We start from the raw sequence: 18,662 nt of genomic DNA, 5'->3' as shown, positions 1-18,662 counted from the left end.
GTCTCTTCATCTTCTTTTTGTGCGTTTGCCCGTCTCTCTCTGCCGGACTTGGATGCTGCTTTAGACAATTCACGTTTGCTACTGTGCGTGAGAAAGCTTCTTTGTTGAGCAAGCTCCTGGAGCGAGAGGAGCGACAAATATCTCTTTTAGGTACCTTTTGACTTTTCTTTACTTCTCCGCTGGAGACCCCCGGTGAATCGATTCCATGCAGATGTGCGTGTCTCCACCTTCGCTTGCGCATGCAGGGTTCATTCTGCCGAGCGGACAGGGAAGGACAAGGGAGTGAAATCCCTCTATGTTTAGTTGTCGCCTTTCCCGCTTCTTGTAGATGAAAAAAAAGCGCATCTTTGTTGTCCCCGAGGCTGTTAACGTGGTTCTCTGGACTGAGTAGTGACCAGCAGCTAGGTCGGTTCGTCTCGATGTCTTCTGACATGTCCCCTCCCACCCTTCCTCTCGAACCCCCCTTGGCGCGGCCTAAGCTTTACTGAGCTCGTGTTCCAAACTTTTCTTCTTAGCGACCAGCAAACCTCTCCTCTTTCAAGGGGAGACGCTCTGCATCGTACTTGGGTACACCAGTTCCATTTTACCGTATTATGCTTCCTTGTCATCCTGTCCGTCGTCTTGCCGGATGTCCAGCGGTTTCTCTTGCGCGCTCGGAGAGCCTTGAACCCTTCCCCTTTCTCTGGTCACACTCTCCCGCCTTGGGAAGGTGGAAAGACTCTTCGCAGTAATGAACTACCTCCGCCTACTATCTCTACTGCTGGATACTTCAAACTCCTTCATCTTTTCCCTTCATTCACTTCATCACATCCGCCGCCGGGCATAAAAGAGTCGGAGGAAAAGTGGGCACACACACTGCTTCTGTTTCGTCTCTCCTTTGTAGAAACTCTCAAGTGAATGATTTCGCTTCACCGTTACTATTTTGCTCCGGCCGCCACCCTTCCTCTCCCTCTCAGCCTCATTCTTGTCTTTTCCCAACAAGGCGAAAAGGCACAAGAGATATCTCACTCCACTTCTTCCGATCATAGGAATCATAGAAATGCTTCTTTGATTTGTAATTGAACTCCGCGCACCAGGGAAGCAACCGGGAAAACTTCACGATCACACGTCTCCTTTCATGAACTTCCGACTGTCCCTCTTCCTTCACAATTCAGACAGCTCTCTGTCTCCTGTGTTACCTTCTCCTTCTGCATGCTTCTCTGCCTTCACTTCCCACTTTATATGAATCAGCGCCGAGTCTTTACACTCTAGAGGGGCACACATGTTTCGCTCTCTGTTTCTTGGTCTTTGTCGTTCCTCTTCTTAGTATTCTGGCTTCATATCTCGAGAGCTGACAGGATGGAAGAGGACAAGAAGGCGCAAGAGGCATCCAGGAGGATGTACTATCAGGAAGATGTAAACAGACGACGATGATGATAATGAAAGTAGGGAATTCTATTGTTCCTCGGAAACAGAGGAGAACTTCCTTCTTCTCTCCGTTTTCTTCCTCTTGTTTCGCTGTGGTTAGAGATGTTTCGAGCTTCTCCTGAGAGGAAGGTGTTCTACGAAACTTGGCCTGGTAAGAAGCCGTGTCTCCTTATCTTGTTTCTTCTGGCCGTTTTAAGGCAGAGAGAAGAACAGAAAAAAAATGAAGGACAAAAAGAGGAGCCTCTCTTCTTGTCTTCTTCCACTAAAGAAGAAGAGAGAACACCCTTCTGAAGGGAGAAGGTTCTCAAGCACTCTTCGTGTTCTCCCTACTACGATTCTTACCGCTTCTGTCTCTACCCATTCTCTCCATTCCTTGGTTCCCCTTTCCTTCCTCTTTCTCTTCTTTCTTTCATCGCCATCTTCTTCACCTCTGCAAAACATCATCTTAGCACTAACCCCAACCAGCGGCCTCTATCCTGTAACTTACTTGTATCCATCAGGATTACCTGTCATTGTCCAGGCTTTATCTGTCTCTTCCTCTTCTTCTTTTTCTTCCCAGAGCTCTACCTTTCCTTCTCTCCAATCTTCTCATGACTTCTCTTCCCGTGGAACTTCTTCTTTTTCGTCTCACCTCCTCAGACATTATCGACCTTCTCCCGTAGTTTTTGAGCCTCGTCCTTCTTCTTCTTCTGCTCATCATCCTACTCTTTATCTTTCTTTCAGGGAAGAAAAACGTTTTCTGAATGGAAAAGATTCTTTTTCACAGATTCCATCTGCAAAACATCTTCTTCCTCTGGCAACAATCTCTCCTTTCGACAGAAAGATTAGAAAGAAGCCCAGCAATCGACATCGTTCGTCTTCTCCTTTCCCGGTGTCTCCTTGTCGAAATCGATTCTCTTTGATAGGCGAGACCGAGGAGAAGACGAAGGAAGAAGAGAAGAAGATCTCCTTGGGTGAGAACGAGAGAAGAATAAGGCCTTCTCTCTCTCTCACAGCGGGTTTTTCTTCTTTTCAAGAAGAAGAAGATCAGTGCACTTCTTTGTTTTCCTCACAAAAGAAAGACGAAGGAAAACGAGATTCTGTCCTTGCTAAAAGAAGACTGCATGAAGAGAAAGATGATACACGTGGAATTCTCCTAGCCGAGAGATTGCAAAGTAATCACTGGAGGGGAGGAGGAGGAAGAGGACAACCAAGAAGGAGAGAAGAAGAAGTAGAGAGTGCGAGTGGAGGAGTCTCACACCGCCATAGGGGAAGCCATGGAAAGAAGCATCGAAAGAGTGCTGGAAGCTCTTCGTCTGTTTCTTCTTTTTTCAAAGACGTTCTTCTCCGATCTCAGGTAGAAATGCTCTTCTCCGTTTCTTGTCCTGTCTCATGTTCTGTGTCGTTTTCCAAATAGCCAGCCCATCATCCAATACATACCTACATACCTGCGCACCCGGACACATTTAGATGACAGTATACCTGCGTATGTATGCGCTCCTAGTCGTATATGTCATACTACTTTGTTCTTTACACTTCTTATGTTTTTACACAGAGTATAGAGGGGGATGGAAGATATTTTATGAGTTCCTTATTTTCTGCTCTTGCCGAGAAATGTACTCCTCATCGTCGACTGCTAGGACTCGTACGGATGATCGATACCATCCTTCATTCCGATAGCTCCTTTCACTCTCGTCCTTGCTCTGCCTTCTTCCGTCGTTTCCTCTCTGTCGTCTTCTCTCCGCGTCAACAGAAGACACCTGAGAAGACAGGAGATAGAAAGAGAGAGTAAGAAATGCCTGCTGTGCGTTGAGTTTTTCTTCTTCTTTCTCTTCTTCTGGACTTTGAGTGACCGAGTCTTCTCCTTGCGTCTTCACCCTCTCTCCTCTGGAGTATCAAGACGTCCCTTCGAAGGAGAGAGAGTTCGCCGTTTTCTTGATTTGTGCTTATGTGTACAGGTAGAGCAACAAATCGAGGATCTGAATATCTTACTGAGAGAGCAAGGAAATACAGATCGCTTGTATCTTGTTCTTCCTCTTACCTTTCATCTCAATCCTTCAGCTGGTAGGCTGCTAAGGTCCTGTCTAAAGAAAGACTACTACAACCCCTGGTAGATAGATGGGTTGATTCGGTCTCTCTCTTTTTTCGTGATTTCTTGGAAAAGACAGATAGATCGAGTAGTTGAACACGGTTAAGTGGACTCACTCTATGCTTCTTCTTTTGATTCAGACAGATTCCCTGTTTCTATCTCTTCTGTTTACGCGTTAGCTAGATGGAGGGCCTACTACTTCGGTTTCGTCTGTTCTGCGTTAGTTTTTCTCAAGGTTGACTCTCCTAATCAGAAATGCTGTCTAAATCCAAACGTAGAAAGGAGAGACTGCTCGTCTCTCTTCTACAGCTTCTTCTCTTTTTCCTGGGATGATGCGTAAAAGGGACTGTTTCTGTCATTCTTTCGCCGACCAGATTTTACCATCTGGCGCGGGTACTATTTTCTCTAGTAGGGATGAGTGGGACAAAAATCTCATTACTGTACTCCTCGTGACTTCTCTCCTCGTCTTGCTCAACCTCTCTCTACCAGTACCGTCTATCCATCTTCAGTCTGTCTATTTATCTACCTATCTTTAAGCTATCTATCTATCCCTCTCTCTATCTACCTATCTATCTTTCTTAGACCTATCTGTCTGTCTATCTTCAACATGTGTATGTATGGGTGGACAGAGAGAACAGTCACCCTCTTTTTTGTAGTCCCCTCAGCATATGAGTGAACATCGAGAGAAAGACTTACGAGTACTGTGCACTAGAGGCAGGTGTACCTGTCTCATCTATACCCGTTTGTCGACCAATAGATAGGCAGTTGTTCACTTTTCTTCTTTTGCTGGGTTGCCAGAGCATTTCTCTCATGATCATATCATGGAAGGAGACAAAGCATCTTTTCCTAAAGAAGTTCTTCACCTTGTAAGTCTTTCCTTATCTGCTCATCGCATCCTCAAAGACTATACGAAGACTACACAAGAGGTCACAGCAAAACAAGCAGTCCTTTCTACTTCAACTTGACTGGCTTCAGAATACTTCTTTCTATCTCATTATCTGTCTTCTACACTTTTTTATCTGTCCATGTATCTACACACTACAGCTATGCGTGTATATCTATAGGGGGAGATGTATCCATACTCATCTCATACAAAGATTCATAGAAAGACTTCACGTCGACGACAAATTCTATCATCGTTATGGTGGAGATTTTCTGGTGCCGTTACACATGAAAGAAGAAGAGGGGACCCATGTGTATCATAACAGAGAGAGGGGAGAAGAGACAAAGCCCTCTCCCCGGCTTTGGCCTATTGTCTCCGTCTCCCTCTGCGTGCGTCGGTGTACAGACGACTTTCTCTCTTCGCGTTTGTTCTGTATTTCATCTGTCTTCCGTCTTCGCTCCTCCTCTCCTCTGTCAATGCTGTGTACTGCATCTTCTCAATTCAAGACATGTGAGCACCATTTACAACTATCATTTGTATTTTCTTTGTTTGTCTGACTCCTGAATGTTCTTCTTTCTTCCCCTCCTCTCTTTCTTGAGTTGCTCGAGAAACGATGGGAAGCTCCTTGGCAGTTTCTTATTGAGAAGGTTCACAGTCCACCTTTCGATGGAGATTTAGAAGATTCTTTTTTCTGCGAAGAAGACGAAGAAAACGATGACAATGGCGATAATGATATGAAGGAGACAGGGGAGAGGGACGAGGAGGTCAAGGGGAGAAAGAGGAAAGGTGTCAAGTGTATAGACACCGGCGCTTCTTCTGGAAGGTTTGTGATGAAGAAGGAAGACACGGACACAGATAAAGAAGACAGAGAAGAAGAAGACATGAAGTTATTATCGAAAGAAAGACTTGTGAAAGGTGACGCTTCTGAGAAAGGAAGAGAGAGGAGAGAGAAGGTTAAGCCTCCTCGGCGAATCTCTTTAAGTGTCTTAGACTTCTCTGCTCCACGGAATTTTCTTTTTCTTCCTCCTTGGATGATGAAAGATCTGAAGCTCAAGTAATAAAGCCTCACTCGAAACACTTTCATACTCTCTTCTTGCTTTTCTGTCAGTTCTTTTCGTTTTGCGAGAGATCAATCTCTATCTCCCTCACCGGGATAGATAGACACGCATATATATGTAGCTACTCATACATGTTTAGGTCAGAGGTCTACGTATATATGTAGATAGATGTAGTTAAATAGACACTAAGTTTCTTTGCTTCTTTCTCTCATGTATAGCTGTTGGGCGAGAGTTCAAGAAACAGAGGTAGATACTTCTCCATGCCTACTCTTTCCGTGTCTATAGATATATGGAGAATAAGTTTATCAGTCTACACTCAGTATATGATATACGTAGAGACACAACTGTTAAGCCGCCCTTAGATATGGGACGGCGCACTGACATACATCTTCCTCCTCTTCAATTCTTAGGGGGGAGTGAGATTGAAGAAGACATCTCGTCTTTACTGCCTATCCATGCCCTCCAGTGAACGTACACCGCGATCAAGAGATCTCTCTCCTGTCTTACGGAACGTCTTCTCATAACACGGAAAAAACAGAGAGATTCTTTATCTGTGTTCTGCCAGTTCATTCAGAAAGAAAGAAATCTCTTTCTTTCTTCCCGCATGCAGAGAATATACACTGCAAGAGTTTCTTTCCTTCCTTTCTTTTTTTTTGTCTCTCCCCAGACCTCTCTCCGTCGTTGCATGTAAATGGGCACGTCTTCCACTTGCAGCTCACGTCTCTCTTCAGCCTCTTTCGAAATCTTTCACAGAGTATCTTGGAGATACTCATCAGAATGTCCAGGTATCTTCGTTAGCATGGGACCTCCTTATTCTTTTCGACGCTTTCATATCAATTTACTCTCGTATGTATCTGTTATCTGTCTCCTGTCTGTCTCTATCTCTCTAGTATTTCTCTAGCTGTATTCTTCTACATCTCTATCTCTTCGTCGATATGTATCTCCTTATCTCCAACCCATCTATACGTCTCTATCTCTCGTGTATCTCTACCTTGTATCTGCCCATCTCTCTCGTCTATCTGTATCTCCGTGTCTCCAGGCATACCTATAGTTATCGACCTGTCTGTATTTACCTTTTCTAAAGTATATGGATGGATCACAAGTCTGCGTAGGTGTAGATGTATATGTATATCTGTGCTTCTCCGTGCCAGTTCATTTCTTTTTCCCTCTTACCCTCTTAGATTTCACCTTCCTCTTCTCTGTCAAGCGTCTCTCAGTGATCTTGCCTGTCTCCCTTGTGAAAAACGGAAGGAGTTTTGGTGTGTCCGTCATCGCGCTCATGCTCAAGGAATGGACGGATATGTATGTGGCCCTCACCCTGGTGCCTCTCTCTATCTGTTACACGTATCAAACTCTAGATGCCGTCCGTACTTCACAGTCACATGAGGAGAGACTGTGTATATACGCAGGCGATATACCCTATCACATACGGCATCACACTTGCATAACACTGGAATTTCTCGTCTTGTTTCCAAAGCTGCGATCGGTAGTAGTCCTAGGGGGTGAGAAAAACCTAGTCTGTATGTGTGTGGTTCGCACACTGAGAGGCAAGATAGAAGTGGAGGGTGTAATCTTCACTAGATCGCTTATCTTCTTTCTTCTAAGGTGTCTGTTTCCTTCACATTGTCTGCGATGTTCTTCTTTTTGGTTCGTCTCTCAGAAAATCTTAGAAGATGAGCTTCGCCACTATTCAAGTTTATCCACAGGGACAGAAATCCCTATTAGGGTAGACAACAAGATCTTCCATCTACGTGTCGTTGACGTCTCCGCAGGTACGGCTGAAAGACATGTATGCCCCGTTGCATCTCTCTCGAGGCCCCTACCTTGGTTCCTTTTTGCATAAAGGAAAGAGATGATAAGACTGCTTCTGTCTTGAATGAGAAAAACAAAGAATCTCAGTTCGTCTCAAGAAACGCCTTACCCTATGAGCATATACGTGCATTGTGTAGAGCATCCGGCGTGTACGTTCGAACAGCCTCGGATGTCTGAGCCTTTCAATTGACGATAGGCTTTCACATCAGAGGTCCTGCAGTATGCAAATACAATAGGTGATGTATACAGCTTGTCTGAGAGACAGACAATAGGTACGATTTTTTGGTTTTACAAAAAGATATAGAATGAGATGTCTCTTTTTTTTCTTGGATGTGTCGTCTTTCTTTGGTGCATTACTTGTTACGAAGAAAACGGAGAGAATGATGGAGATACTAAGCAAGAGACCGATCATGTCTCTGTACAAGACAGCGATGTCGCCACGAGCTTGATCCCTGCCGTAGAAGAAGATGCACAAGAACAACCGAGTTCTTTCGACAATAAACCAAGATGAAGAAATGCAAGAAGGCCTCTAGGAGGAGAGGGTCGAAGGGAAAACAGAAGTGGACAGATAGAGTACGGGAAGTAAGGATGGAGAACGTCAGTACGGCGACAAGGGGGATGACGGTTCAAGTAGCGGGAAGGTCCAGAAAGCAGATTGAAGTGCTAGTTGATGAAACCAAACGAGGGGAAAATACATCTTCTAACGCTCAATAACACTCAGCACACCACCATCGCTTCTTGTCCGAGTGCGGGTGGAGGCTTCATGATTTCTCCAAGAGGAGGCTTCATGACTTCTCCAAGAGAAGCAACAGCGAGAGACAATGAGAATGAATTCAGGAGGAAATCGTCGGACACAGGACAGGTCCTGTTCTGTCTTGGAAAAGCTCTTTTTCTGTGTTGTCGCTTCAGTCCAGTCACAAAAAACCTGCTGTTTCTTTTCCTTCCCTTCGTTCAGCGCGTTTTGTTTGTTTCTTCGCCTCACTCTTGGTCGCGACTCTTAAGAAGTTTCCCATTAGGATGTCTATCTAATCTACACAAAACAGACCGTTTGGTCTCCCGACTTGTTTTTTGACTACTGGGCTTGATTCCTGGAGGCATAACTCCCCAGGCAAACCCTCCCTGTAGGTCTCCTTGTGCATGTTGTGTCTCCGGCTTTCAATCAACTTTCGAATAGATGACTGACGAGTCCGTCGAGTTGTCTTCTCGGGTTGTGACTTTTTTTTCCAGGACACTGTACATGAAACCTGTGGTGGTATTACCAACAAAGCGACAACTCTCTTCATTCAACGATGTCTCTTGCTTGCACTAGCGGTTACAGCACTCATCGTCTATAGCCGTGCTTTCCAATGCGACAGTCGGTCACTAATGCTGATGACTTGTCTGGCTTATCTACCTATCTGTCGAGCAACTAGGTACGAGTGACAGTGACGACAAAGGACAAGGTCAAGTGCGAAAAATGGGTGGACGAAATCACCCAGTGAATTCACACTGAAAGAAGTCACTTTTACAAGTCATCATCCGAGTACGAACACAGTAGGAAGAGAGTAGCACGATGATACTACTACTAGAAATGTCAGATCTCTCTCTCCCTCTTCGTGACCCCTCCCGGAGGGACAGATAGGCAGCTGCCACCATTCATTGTCCCACTGACCACTTTTAGAAAAAGAAAGAAAATTCTTTGCCTCCTGCTTTTCATGACGCCCCAGTCACAACACTCGCTCTGTACCACGAATACGGGAACTTCAACACCATGCGGGCAAAGTAGACATTATCAACACCCCATGTGCAATGACTCAGGGGAGCTTTGAGATCGCCCACCTTGTTCAGACATGCATATTGCTGATATGCATATATACAACCAACTTTTGCGGATCCATGAAATCACGGGCCCAAACCACTGTGTCCGCGAGAAGAAAATTTTGCACGGAGAACATCTCATGACTATTGAAGACTAAGGAAGTCTGAGAGAGAGCTCACTCACACACTATGATTACCCCGCGAGCGCATACATTCATGCAACGATATGCATGGGGACATATACATACGAGCAACATGTTTGAATGCTTGGAGGAAGCTGCGATAAAAGCTCACGGACAGAAACGTCCTCAGTTCAGTCCTAACAGGAGACCTCGCAACACGAGAACCATCCGTCATAACATTCTTACTGTTTCAGCTATTTGTGTTTCACGCGTTCAGATGAACAGCTTTCCCTTTTCCTGACAGCCAACCAGACAGCTTGACACAACTTCCGATTAAGAATCACTATTTGATGTCCTTCCACTTCTCAGTAACGTCTACCATAACAGCCTTTCCCGTAGCTACAACCCAGACGCCTGGAGGGAGGACCGCCGTCGCGCCTGCCTTTGTTGACACCGCTCCAGGACCACTACTCTCTTTTTTTTCTTCACTCTTACTTGGCACTCCGCTAGTCGATTGTGTTGAATGCGCTCCAGGCTTCAAGGCATAAATTTTGCCGACAACTGTGCACGTCCCAACAGTGTAGTCCACGCTCTCTACTGACACGTCAACTAGAATCAGAGAGTCTGCTAGTAGAGGCCGGATGAACTTTACTTCCAGACTCTTAGTCGCTGCACGTGAAAAGATGAAGTGTGAGGCGTACCCTAGGGAATTGTCCATGATTGTGGCGGTAAAACCACCATGCGCTACACCTTTATGTCCGCACACATTTCTGCCTACGTGACACAGGACTATCATCTGAGGGATTCTTTTGCCCGAAACGGATGAAACCCGGCCATGTTGTTCTTCACTGGAAGCGAAATCGTGCGACACTTTGAGTGATGAAGGAAACTGTGACGGCGAAACGTCACCCTTTACATGCGCCTCTTTGGAAGAACGTTCCTCAGCCCCACTCTCGTCACTAACGAAATACTGCAGGTCTTTTACACCTCCATAAGCACGCAACAGGTCATGCAGCAAATGCCCGTAACCTTCTTCTTCGTTCCCGCTGCACTCTTTCTTTGCTCCTTTCTCTACACGTCCATCCTCAACACTGCTGGCAGTACACACACTACTCAACGAAACAGAGCTACCGCGTGCGTTACCGGGAGTTGCGTGGCACAAGGGCGAGCTTTTAGAATTGGTTGTGGCTGTTGTGTCCCTGGACTGGTTCCCGGAAACACCCTCTGGAGAGAGGGACTCTTCTGCTCCCTCCGGTGCGCTACGACATTCATCCCCGCCATGTTGAGGCTTGGACGTCGTGTCTCCTGAGTCTCGCCTCTTCGACAAATCCAGAACCCCCTTCACCGCCAAACGCCTATATCTGTCACGGGTGAAAAAAGCTTGACACCATGACGGGACGGACGTTAGTGACGAAAGGAGGACCGTCCCGTCTATGAGAGGACCGTGAGACGCGGATGACGACATGGGGGAAGGCAGAGGTGAAGAACCAAGAGAGGGAGGACACGTTGAGGAAGCGCAAGCACCCTCGGGAACGCTGTCATTCTTAGCGAGTAAGTTAGGTTGTCTGCAGGCCTGGATGTCGGTCGGAGATCCCGGGGCCGCCATGTACCGTCTCGGCAAACGAGACAAGCTAGAAAACGGCGCGGAAAGTAATCGACGGATATGCGGACAGCGCAGTGCCTCTTGCTTCGAAAGGCGACTTCGCGCGGGAAAAGTTGCAATTACAGTTGAAGAGAACATTAGCGAGAGCACCCGTCACAGACGAGAAGGCGAGGAGGTCGATGAAACCAGCAACAACCGGGTAAATCACGCCGGACAAATGTAGGGACCTAGCGCCGTGGCAGTAGTCTGTTACGAAGCTTGTCACTAAACTACGAAAGAAGCTTTTATTAGAGAGACAACCTAGTCACAAATCTTAGCCACCTCACAGTCTCTCCCGCTTTAGCTCCGCAAAGCTTGTGCCCGTACCCCCCGCACAGCAGATCACTCTCCCGTGATTCCGTTGCACCAGTGCATAAAGGTGTGGTACGCCTGGCGGGAGTTGCTCTTTTTTGACCAACCCTGAGACCATCTACAACAATGCCGGCCAGCGCCTCCCGGCGATGCTCTCTTCGACCAGATCAAGTGAGTGGCCCCCGTCTCTTGATCTCCCGACCCTCGCGTTGTGACGGTGCACCGCTCACGAGGAGGAGATCAGCGCGTGGTGTGTCTCACGAAATACTGCTGCGCCTACCAGTTTCTCGATTCCGCGCTGCTCCAACGGGAGTGGGCTCGCGTATACTGTCTGTCGTAAAAGAAGTATACCTCATTGCCTTCACAAGCAGTGGGCGGGAGAGGCCGATTGCTCTCCCTGATCTCATTGCCTTGTTGTTTGGCAGCCATGTTATGGTGATGCCTCTCCTGGGGCCGGATCTTTTCCACATTTTCCAGCGGGACCGCACAGACAATGTCCTGAAATACACTTTCGTGATGTTAGTTAGGAGGGTTGCATACCTTAACAGTCTCGGCCTTGTGCACAGAGACATGCGAGGAAGAACCTGCAAGATATACGTAAAGAAAGAAGAAGGAGAACAGAGAGAAGACTTAACAAATGGTCTGCATGTGGACAGTAATGAGAGTAGCCTCCAAAGAAGAGATGAATCGGGAGAGAATGGCAAAGAAGAAAGAAAAGAAGAGAACAAGCATGAAAAAGAATATGCTAGCCGGCCTGTGCCCTGTCACGAATGCTTCGGTGCCTTTTGTTGCTGGTCCCGGCGCACCCTCTTTGCACTTGTCTACAAGGATTTCCCAGGTTACTTCGGCAACGGAAATCCCACTACTCGCTCCACCCCCCACTCTCTTCCTTTCCCCAAAACTCTCTTAACTGCTCAGGTCAACCATTTTCAGTCACCCCTGCGTCCAGTGGGATCCAGCCGACACACAGGGGCCTTGCGGGGGTATACGGGGTCCCGCCTACGCCCTCTCCTCTGCCCTGCAGTAGCGCTCCCCACGTACTCTCGGTCAGTAGACGCTACCTTGGCAACCCTTCGCGCCTCGCGAACTACCGGGCAAAGCGCCGCGTTGCTGAACTGTGCCTGCTTACAGCTTGGTGCATGACCACGGCTGTGACTGACGTAACATCAGAGCCCGTCCCGTGCTGCCTTATTTCCCTAGCAAGTGAACGCGCCCGCCTACCGGGCCGACCAGGAACAGCCAAGTATTACCCACACATAGCAGGCGTAAACAGTGCTCATCCAGACGTTACACAGCTGCCAGGCTGGCAGGACCCAAAAAGTTCTTAGCGGTCTCTGCCAGAAGGAAGGCGGAGCTGCCTGGCAGTGCCGAGGGTAGCTGTGTACAGTCAGGTTTCGACTATGCCAGTTCACCGCAAAATGGCTTCACGCCCACTGGTTGCACAAATCGCCAGCTCTCCCTGCGCCTGCTATTCATAACGCTAGTTTCCAGACCCCCCCCTCCAGTTTCTCCTCTTCGGTGAGAACACGAAAACAAAAACAACTGCATTCGCACAAGACGGCACATGACATCTGCGCATTGTCACTCCACCTGTAAGGCAATTGATCAACCACTGGAGATCACACGTGATACGTCACGTCGTACACGCCAGTCAGACGTTTCCCTACTAGATGTGCTCGCGTGCACACTCCCATGCCACATTAACGGCCCTGCTACGCCTCTACAGCGGCACTCAGACGCGCGGAATCATACGAGCAATCGAACAAAAACATAAGGTCCCCCAGACTGCGGACAGCAGCTAGAACTCAGTCCACTTATCGGTTACATCTACCATGACCGCCCTGCCAACCGCCACGGCCCAGACGCCTTCAGGCAGATTCTTGCCGGCTTTTGGCTTTGGCTTCTCACTCTTCGGGGCATTGCGCTTTTTGAGCTTCTCCGGTATTTCCGTATACACAGTCCCGACCACCACTGCGGTCCCCGCTTCTCTATCTACGCTCTCAATTTCGACATCAACAAGAGTGAAGGCCTGAGCAAGAAGCGGGCGAAAATACTTCACATTGAGACTCTTCGTCGCCGCCCTCTTGAAGAGAAGATGAGCCAAATAACTCACAGAGTTATCCAGCAGTGCAGCTGTGAAGCCACCGTGGACCACGCCCTTGTGAGCACAGGTTTTACGACCGATGCGACACATGACGACCATGTGAGGATTCTGTACCTGTTCATCCGACGGCTGAATCTCATCATCGCTGACGAAGTACTGGAAATCTGAAATATCTCCATGCTCCGTCAGAATCTCATGGAGGAGATGCCTGTACCCCTCGTCTTTCCCGCAAGTTTCATCATCACTCGCTACCGTAGACGTACTCACAACACGGTGAAGTCGGGACTCCCCGCCTTCTTCGACAGGGGAAGATCGACCTCTCATTCCTCTCCCTGGTTCTCTAGGCTTCCATGGTGTCCTTCCGGTTCTGATCTTTTCTGGATCTATAACACCTCCCAACGGCATGCGGACATACATGAAACGTCTGAAAAACGATCGACACCAGCTCGGAACAGTTTTAATTTCCGAGAGGTTGACACTCCCATCGACAAGAGGGTCCGGTGGCGAAGGCTTTTCAGGTTCAACTGAAGCTAAGCGCCGCTCTACTGTATCGGAAGCGTCAGACTCCTTAGATGCACTAGCGACTACCCTGAGAGCAGCTTGGGTCAGGCAAAAGGCGCAGATGAAAGCGCACAGGCACGCGACCATCAAGCTTCGCCTTTTCATCCCCAACCATCCACGCACGGACACAGACTTGCCCTGCATAGCCCGCGTCTCAAGACCCGTACCCGCAGACCCTGAAGGTCTTGCGAACTCCGGGCACCCTCTATTTTGCTGAAGCTGCTGCATTTCGGCGGAAGAATCCGTACCGGAACAACTCGCCTCCTCGGCCCTGTTCAAGTAGCCCGCTGGGAAGAAACCAAGACGCACACAAAGCGAGCTTGGTCAGTGCTCGACCGGTTCATACGATGCACACAGCTACAGGTGTGCTGCCGACGTAGATGTGAACGCCAAGGCCAACGTACGGAACCGCGCGCGGACTACTCTCACGGCGGAGGAGCGCCAGATCGGAGCACTCTGCAAGGCGAACTGAACCTGGGGAGAGAGAGGTGGGTCCGGAGCTCGAAACCTCAGAAAACCACATTTGAGGCGACCTTGCTTGCTTCAGCGGCCGATGTCGTCGCTACACTTACACAGAGGTGTGGAGACGCACCTGTTAGCGATGCGGCAGATAACGATCCTGCTAACCCGCCACCGAGAGACGAGCGCAGACTACCAGGCAGACCTGACTGTAGCTGCCGGTCTGCCCACAGGTGCTGGGGAGGCGGCATTACGGCAGGCATGCTGGCGTTTGTCACCATACATACTGCCCCTAGGGTGCGAAGGCACCTCATCCTGATGTGGAAGGGGGAGTGGACGGGCGGCGGCAGGCCCTAACTCGATTCGCGCTTCGACAAGAGGCGCATAGAGGATAAGAACGTCGTGGCACACTTCCACGTCGAATACACAGTCTAAGAAGTTTGGTTCGACTAAGTGATCTCGCGAAAGCAGGGCAGAGGCCGACCAAGAAAAGTTACGGGGCTTGCTTGATAGGGAAGGGCGTGCCGCCGATGTTGGGTCGACAGCCTTGGTTTTCATTGGTACATTTGCATGTTGACTCTCTGCTTAACAAGTTACGCTTTTCGGGTGAGTCTTTTGGAGAAGGGAAGGAAAAAGGTTTTCGACCAGCAACCTCACGCCTCGATGAGGAGTCGGGAAGTGTGTAGGGACAGGTTTTGGTCCGTCCACTCTCCCAACCCGTGCATGCAAAGCCCTTTTTGGCCGCCTCGAGCAGCAAACTCGCGATTGCCGGGGAGAAAGAAGACTGAACTTCTTTTCTTCCTACGTTTTGAAGTTTCCAAATCCAAACCCCGGCGAGCAAACCTTTCACGTGGGGCTTCGTTTGCTGTGAGTGATGTGCTTCAGTCGAGTCTGGGGTGCCCGTTTGCCACGCTTCTTGACTCGCGTCAACAGAGCGAGTCTTCAGTCGTCTTGCTGTTTTCCTGTATATTGTCGCCTCGTGGTCCTGTTTTTTTTGGCCATTCTGTTTCCATGTGTGTCTTTTTGAGCCGCAGTAGTGTCGTGTCCGTGAAGGTGAAGGCCGGAGCGCGGGATCTACTGGAAAACTCACTCGGTACCAAATCAACTTGAGACTCCTCATCCACGAGCTTCCCCACATCTCTTGCTGATCTACCGAAAGCTAACAGAAATGGAGACTGGGCGGACGGGTATGTCACTCGAATCCTCCGGGGTTGCTAGCACCTGGTCAGCCGCGGACATAGAGACGGGCTGTACCGTGACAGAAGGTAGTCATATCTCTATGCCGACGGACAAGCGCGAAGCCCCAAATGAGGTGGATGCAGGTAAACGTGCACAACTACTCATTCGTGGCGAGGAGACACCATCTGAAATGTCATCCCCGTCCTTTTCCGTGACTTCATCGTCTTCTCCAGCTTCTCAGCATTGTAAGGTTTCATCTCCCGCTGCTGTATCTTCCTCTACTCCTCGTGCTGTAGTTTGTGCTGTTTCTCATCCCGCGCCTGCTGGGCCTTCTACAACGGACTGTGGTAACCCTGCCCCTGCGTTACCGCCAGGCGCTCCGGATGTCCACGACAATGAGACTTCCTCGCCGTCTTGTCCTGAAGACTCCTGTGCTTCTTCCCCATCGTCATCCGGCAAGGTTCCAGGAAAAACTCCACCTGCACTTGCTGTAGTCATTATAGGAATGGCCGGGAGTGGAAAAAGTACATTCGTAGGGGGGTTGCAGCGGTGTTTAATGGGGCGAGGAAAACGAGTGTATACTATCAACTTGGACCCAGCTGTCGTTACACTAGACTACGATGCCAATATCGACATCCGTGATACTGTCGACTACAAGAAAGTCATGCAACATTATCATTTGGGGCCCAATGGAGCAATCTTGACGTCCCTCAATTTGTTTGCAACGAAATTTGGGGACGTCCTCAGTCTCTTAGAAAAGAGGAAGACAACCCATGATATCATTCTTCTCGATACTCCAGGACAGATTGAAGTTTTCACGTGGTCTGCAAGTGGGACTATCATCCTTGAGAGTTTAAGTGCTACAGTTCCTACATGCGTATGTTATATCCTCGATACCCCGCGGTGTACGAGACCGATAACACTCATGAGCAATATGCTATATGCCTGTAGTGTCTTATATAAGGCGAAGCTTCCTTTCATCGGATGCTTCAACAAAATCGACGTCACCAGCCACGCTCTATGCCAGGAGTGGATGACCGACTACGATGCATTCCAGGTAAATTATATACGCGACAAAGCAAAGATACAGGGTGTTGTTACCTTCCTCCTGTATGCATACGTCTAGGTGTGTAGACTTGATAAGGACTGACGTAACTACACGTAGGCATATTGATGGAAGGAAGTTGAAGGGAATGGCTCAGGGAGGAATGCCACCATCGAAACCTCTCTGAATCCAGTCTGTTTTCGAGTGTTTGTCCTCTTTCACAGGAAGCTTTGCTCACGGATGAGAGCTACCTGGCAAGTTTGAGCAGATCAAGTGCTCTAATGCTTGTAGAGTTTTACCGCGTCATTCAGACTGTCGGAGTGTCTTCGACAACGGGCTTGGTAAGTGAAAACCTCACAGCAGTGGAGTGTTGAGTGATCTGATTTTTCCATTCTGCGATCTTTTTCTTAAAATATATTTCAAAGACTTTCTATGTAGCTACATCCGATCTGGCACTCACGGCGCGTGTTTGCATATTCTTTGGCGCAACAGAGTTTTTGTAAAGATGCTTGTCTTAGTGGTGGATGCGTCTCCGTGAGCAGTTTTTCGTAGGCCGATGTCGGACAATCTCTTTGTCTGTGTATTATTCTTCACTACGCAGGGAATGAGCGACATGTTGCGGCAGCTGGAGAGGTGCCGAGAGGAATACGAGACGGAGTTTTTGCCATTTCTGGAACAACAGAAAAAAACAAAAGAAGCACGGGCACAAGAGTCAGTACAGCAGCAACTCGACAGATTCAAGAGAGATTACGATCCCGCCGCAGGTGCAGCCTCAGTTGCAGCCGGGCTCGCCGCTGCCTCTTCTTCATCTTCACAGAGCAAACACAGGAAAGAAGCACCCCGAGGAGACATCGGAAAAACGGCCACACGCTCGTCGGCATTAGGAGGGGAGACAGAGAAAAAAACGGAACAGGTGAAATCAACCGAAAGCGGAGGTGTCGGCGCCGGGGCCGCACCCGTCAATTCTCCCCAGCTTGTGCAAGGTGGCGCATAATAAAGAGCAAGAAGAAAGGTAGACCGGAGATTCAAGTAAAGAGTGTTGGGGGGGGTCGGCAGCGGGCCCAAGTTCTAAAAGAAGAAAATCGTATCCAGGAGTTTCTGGCGAAATGGTTGCGGAGATTTTGTTAGTTAGTAGCAGCATGACATAAAAGCCACACGCTGGCAGTTGAGTCTGTCGGCTGGAGTCTAGGCCCGCGTGAGGCAGGGTCCGCGTTCTGCAGATATTTTGCGGCTCTGATCGAAGAGATTCGGTTCGTAAAGAAGTAAGATGCTTTTTCCCAACTTTTGACTTTTCAGACTGCCCGGTGGACTCACGAGCGGAGTGGAGAGACGGACTGGACACGGAGTTTGCTTGCAGTTGTTCAGTTGCAGCACAACGTCCAATCGGAATCACATGCTTCGGTAGCTCTGTTCACAGCACGCAGTTACGCCGGTCGCTGAGAGTGTGAAGTAGACATACGCTGTCGTGGGTTGGATGGCGCGGGGATGAAGAATTCTGCGGAAAATACTGTGTTGCACGAGGTACTAGCTTGTCACTAGCAGGCGGCCCACGTCGTCTGCAGCCACCTAGCTGACTGTGGTGGTGTGTGCTCACGTGGCAGCGTCAGAACTGATAGAGGCGCCATCGTAAGGCGGGGTGTGTCGCCAATGCAACGCGGGTACAGGGGACTAGTTCAGTGAGTTCCAGGCTGAACGGCTCTACATTTGCCTGACGTACGGAGAAGCTCAATGTGGTTCATCTGAACGACCCGAAAGATCAGGGTACGCCACTGAACATCTCGAGCAGTCTTGGCTGTACGCGTCCACCGGGTCACTCAAAAACCGAAAGTGGCGCAGCCTTTCACCCATCGCGCGTGGCCGTCCGCTACAAAAACACGGTTACTGGTTAGTGAGAAGACGCGGTTGCGCTTCCGACAGGTTCCGGCAGGCTGACCGATGGTCGCCGACGAAGCCCTCCTCTACGTAAAAGAGCATGCAAGTCGTGTGCATGCCTGTTGCGGAGTGATGCAATTCCGCTCTGCTTTCACGCGCGCGACGGGTTCAAAAATTGTGAGAAATCTGCACGGCAATTACAACCAAGGATCTCCTAAGAGCTCTGGGTTTGGTCTGCTGTTTGGGTTGGGCTAGCGGCCTTACGTGATCGTTCTCCGGTAGCACTACCGCGTCTTTGCACGTCGCAAGAAGGGCGACGCTTGGCCACTCCCCACCCGCAC

The 18,662-nt window shown here is 49.0% G+C and overlaps 3 protein-coding genes across 3 annotated transcripts; 2 read left to right on the top strand and 1 right to left on the bottom strand.

Annotated features, from left to right (window-relative positions):
* Positions 1–31: 31 nt before the first annotated feature.
* Positions 32–8,288, top strand: CSUI_000492 (ubiquitin fusion degradation protein ufd1ap). The gene is made up of 7 exons (XM_068060726.1): positions 32–2,743; positions 3,345–3,450; positions 4,274–4,341; positions 4,958–5,412; positions 6,084–6,201; positions 7,077–7,188; positions 7,597–8,288. The coding sequence occupies exons 1-7, from the start codon at positions 1,628–1,630 to the stop codon at positions 7,737–7,739; spliced, it is 2,118 nt and encodes a 705-aa protein (XP_067927318.1). The 5' UTR covers positions 32–1,627; the 3' UTR covers positions 7,740–8,288.
* Positions 7,541–14,818, bottom strand: CSUI_000491 (thioesterase thiol ester dehydrase-isomerase). The gene has a single exon (XM_068060725.1). The coding sequence runs from the start codon at positions 10,886–10,888 to the stop codon at positions 9,491–9,493; it is 1,398 nt and encodes a 465-aa protein (XP_067927317.1). The 5' UTR covers positions 10,889–14,818; the 3' UTR covers positions 7,541–9,490.
* A 206-nt stretch (positions 14,819–15,024) lies between these two features.
* Positions 15,025–17,645, top strand: CSUI_000490 (atp binding). Its single transcript, XM_068060724.1, has 3 exons — positions 15,025–16,461; positions 16,674–16,790; positions 17,051–17,645. The coding sequence occupies exons 1-3, from the start codon at positions 15,394–15,396 to the stop codon at positions 17,441–17,443; spliced, it is 1,578 nt and encodes a 525-aa protein (XP_067927316.1). The 5' UTR covers positions 15,025–15,393; the 3' UTR covers positions 17,444–17,645.
* Positions 17,646–18,662: the final 1,017 nt, after the last annotated feature.

This window comes from Cystoisospora suis (genome assembly GCF_002600585.1).
Source record: "Cystoisospora suis strain Wien I chromosome Unknown contig_186, whole genome shotgun sequence".
Lineage (NCBI taxonomy): Eukaryota > Apicomplexa > Conoidasida > Eucoccidiorida > Sarcocystidae > Cystoisospora > Cystoisospora suis.
The sequence above is the reverse complement of the archived record's forward strand: the minus strand, read 5'-3'. Positions and strand labels throughout refer to the sequence as shown.